Consider the following 3,680-nt stretch of genomic DNA (forward strand, 5'->3'; position numbering starts at 1 on the left):
AATAACAATTAGGTATATATATATATATATATGAAACAATCTCTAAGATTTTGTGATTAAAAAGGCACAGACACATACAACACATGCTATTATTTGTATAAAAATTTCATACACACACATACATTGATATATATGTATAGGCTATCTCTAAATGTATACACATACAAAATGTACTGGTGGTGATCTATGGGCAGGAGACTAGGGATCCTGGAATGTGAGATTGACTTTTCATTGTACACCTTTTATATATTATGATTTTTTGTCATGTGCATGTATTAAAGCTATTTTGACATAAAACAAAGATAAAGACTAAGTGGCAAGTCTTGATAGATATATTTCAAAATATGAGAAATAGCTGCTTATGCAAAATAGTATATGTCTATGCCCTCTCCTCACATGGGGAGTAACATATAAACACATATATAAATACATAGTATATGTAACTAGTTATAGGTACAGCTTGTACATTTGTGTAAATGGAAAACAGTTCGTTATATCATCTTAAAAAAACAAAACTAACCATTTTAAGTTGTACCATGTACATTTACATAAGGTATTCAAGATGATATTTAATCTTTTAACCTATAAGCATAACTTTCCTTTTCAAAAACAGATGTACAAAGGCATGTGTGCATAGCTCATATTTTAGCTTCAGATTCTCTCCTGGAAAAGTTTGACTTTAATAAATATCTAGATACCTAGAGAAATTCCTAGAAGGACAAATTTAAAAAACAAAGCATTAAAAACTTTAGTCTCTTGCTTAACTTCTAAGATGCTGAACACATTTTATTTATTTTTTTGCAATATATCACATACTGGATCCAGACAAAAGAATTATCCATGTATACAATTTAAAAAAAATCAACAAAACCTACTCTGAGAACAACTGCTGACCTTTCACTGTAAATGGCTACCTGAACTTTAAAGAAATGTTTATCACCCAAAATACCTCCCTGATTTCACTGCCACATATATAGGACAGTTTTGAATAGTTCTGAAAATCTGTAGCATAAATGCTACTCACAAAAGCAGACCATAATACAGCAGCTTTACACAAGAAGGCTGAGGGCTTGGGGATAGTGATGTTAAAGTTTTACTGAAGAATCAAAATTGTTGATTAATAGCCAGAATAACATTGTAAGACTTCAGAGAACATACTTTTAAAGCATTTTATTCACCAACAATATGAAAACAACAAACATTGAGTGTCCCACATTCAAATGAAACACACCCCAAACAGTGGCAATTTATAACTTGAACTGCATTTTCTAATAGGAGTAGGGGTATAAATGATGGGTAGTTTCTCAGACAAGCCCAAAAGACACTTTGTAGCACACATTTTTACAAAATAGCATATTTCTGAAATGTGTATAAGACCTCATCATACTTTGAAATACTAATAAAACTAAATTACTAAATAGTAACAACGATAATGACTGCATCAATATAAAGAAAACGCAGATGTGAATCACTCGAAGAAAGAACGCATTTAGAGTTTAGCCAAAATTCTTTGTATGAGAAGGCAAACATAGTGCTACTGGGAAAGGTGCATAAAAGTCTTAAAGCCAAGTTTTGATTGCTCAAAGGACCACTTGTGCTCTTTGTACCCTCCGGCCCTAAAGCACTAAGTACAGATAAGTTGGGCCTGTTGCACCTGAAAAGCAAAAGCCACGGAGTTAAAAGCACAAATGGAGCGTGAAGAAGGAAAATTAGAGAGAACTAAAAGGTAAATTTGTGCACTTTGAGAACGAGGCAGCCATCCTTAGCTCCAGAGGCCTGCGTAGTTTCCATGGAGGCCTGAAGGGAGAGGACCCCCAGCCACGAAGAGCTTCATCTCAGGCCAGTTGTAGCAGTGGGTGTAGAGTGCATTGGGGAACTCCCCAATGGCCCCAAAGTAGTTCACCCACAGGTCATCCTGGTTGAGCCAGCCTCTGCCACAAGTGAGCTTGAGCTTCCTCCCTGCGGACCCTGGTGAGGAGTCTGGGCTGGCCAAAGCCCTCTCCTCCAGGAACTTCTGGGCACGTATATCATAGAAGAGTAGGGAGCCATGGCCCGTGCCCACGGTGATGATGTGCTGGTAGAAGCTCAGGGAGCGCACTCCCGTGCCACCCTCTCGAGAGCACATGGGCCGGATGTTCTGCTGGCGCTGGCGTGGATCCAGGAAGGAGACATGGGACTGGGAGCCCACCGCATACAGGGACAACTCGTCGCAGTAGTTCAGGCACACATTCTCTCGGCAGTAGGGCAGCCTGAGGGAGAGTAACCTGGTCAGGGTGCTCCGGGCTTTCCACAGGTGAAAGTAGCCATCCAGGGACAATGCTCCCAGCTCCTGGTTCTTGCCACTGAAGGCCAGGGCTCGCACTTTGCGGTTACTGGGGTTGGTGCTGGCCCTGGGGATGGCCTCCACATCCCTTGGACGGATGTGGGAGTACACGGGGAGCCCAAAATCGTTGTGCCAGCCAATGCTACCATGGAACGTGTCCGGGTCCAGCCGCCAGAGCGCCATGGTGCCGTCGCGGGAGCCGCTCACCACCACGGTGTCACTCAGCCAGGCGATGGCGAAGATCCAGTCCTTGTGGCCGTGGCGGTCGCCCAGGCACACGGGGTCCAGGGTGGGCAGCTGGTAGATGGCCAGGCTGTTGGGGTTCTCGCCCCCGGTGGCCAGAAGGGTCTTGGAGGGATTCATCTCGATGGCGTGGATGCCGCAACCCGGACGGGCCCGGCCCAGCCCGGCCACCCTGTCCCGCAGCAGGGGGATGCGCGTGATGTGGCCCGACTGCACGTCCACCACGAAAAGCGTGTTACACTTGGTGCCGCACACCACCTGCCTGGCGTTCAGCCACTGCGACGCGAACACCTTGTCGAGGGTGCCCAGGGGCAGCTCGCGCTCCGTCAGCAGCACCGGCAGCCTCCGCACCGTGTAGCCGCGCAGCTCGCCCTCGAAGCCCGGGAGCCCCGCGCGGCCCCGCGCGCCCACCTCGCGGCCCTTCAGGTAGTGCACCAGCGAGCGACGCGTCGCCTGCCGCTTCTGCTTCTTGGGCGGCAGCGGCCCCTCTCCGTCCCTCGCCGCCCCCTGAGACGACGAGCCCCCGGCGCCGGCTTCGATCGCGGGAGCTTTCCGCTTCCTGCTACCTGTTTGCTGCGGGGCCATGGCGGGTGGCAAGCGAGCGGCGGCGGCGGCGCGGCGGCGGTGGCGATGCGTGGCACCCGCGTTGGCCGTGGTGCCGGTGGGGATGGCGGCGCTCCGCGTCAGCCAGGAGCGTAGGGTCTCAAGGATCAAGAGGCTGTGGCGACGGCGGGCGCAGAACCTCCCGAGTCTGAGGCGCGGCAGCGGCGACGGAGGCGGCGGGGGTGGCGGGGCCGGACGGGGAACGTGGGCGAGAGAGCGCCCAGCGCGGGCGGAGCGGAGCGGCGGGGGCAGCGGCGCCGCGGACCTAGGCGCGGGCGGGAAGTGTGGCCGGCAGCGCTGAGGGAGCGAAGTTGGTGTGTGGCGAGGACAACGCTGGGGACCGGAGTGTGAGGGGCGGAGGCGGTGGGAGGAGCGGGCAGGCAGGCAGGGAGTGAGTGGAGGGGGGAGGGCGTTAATGGAGTCATGGGGAGGGAGTCTCGGAGGGCTGGCCTTCCAGGACCCAGAGTATCCAACAGGCTGTAATTCACCACCCTCAGGACCGCCGCCAACT

General features: G+C 50.8%; 1 protein-coding gene across 1 annotated transcript; it reads right to left on the minus strand.

Moving 5' to 3' along the window:
* Window positions 1-744: 744 nt before the first annotated feature.
* Window positions 745-3,385, minus strand: DCAF12L2 (DDB1 and CUL4 associated factor 12 like 2). Its single transcript, XM_045537766.1, has one exon. It carries the CDS (start codon window positions 3,149-3,151, stop codon window positions 1,763-1,765), a length of 1,389 nt encoding a protein of 462 aa, XP_045393722.1. The 5' UTR covers window positions 3,152-3,385; the 3' UTR covers window positions 745-1,762.
* Window positions 3,386-3,680: the final 295 nt, after the last annotated feature.

The sequence above is a fragment of the Lemur catta genome, chromosome X (assembly GCF_020740605.2).
Source record: "Lemur catta isolate mLemCat1 chromosome X, mLemCat1.pri, whole genome shotgun sequence".
In the NCBI taxonomy this organism is placed as follows: domain Eukaryota; kingdom Metazoa; phylum Chordata; class Mammalia; order Primates; family Lemuridae; genus Lemur; species Lemur catta.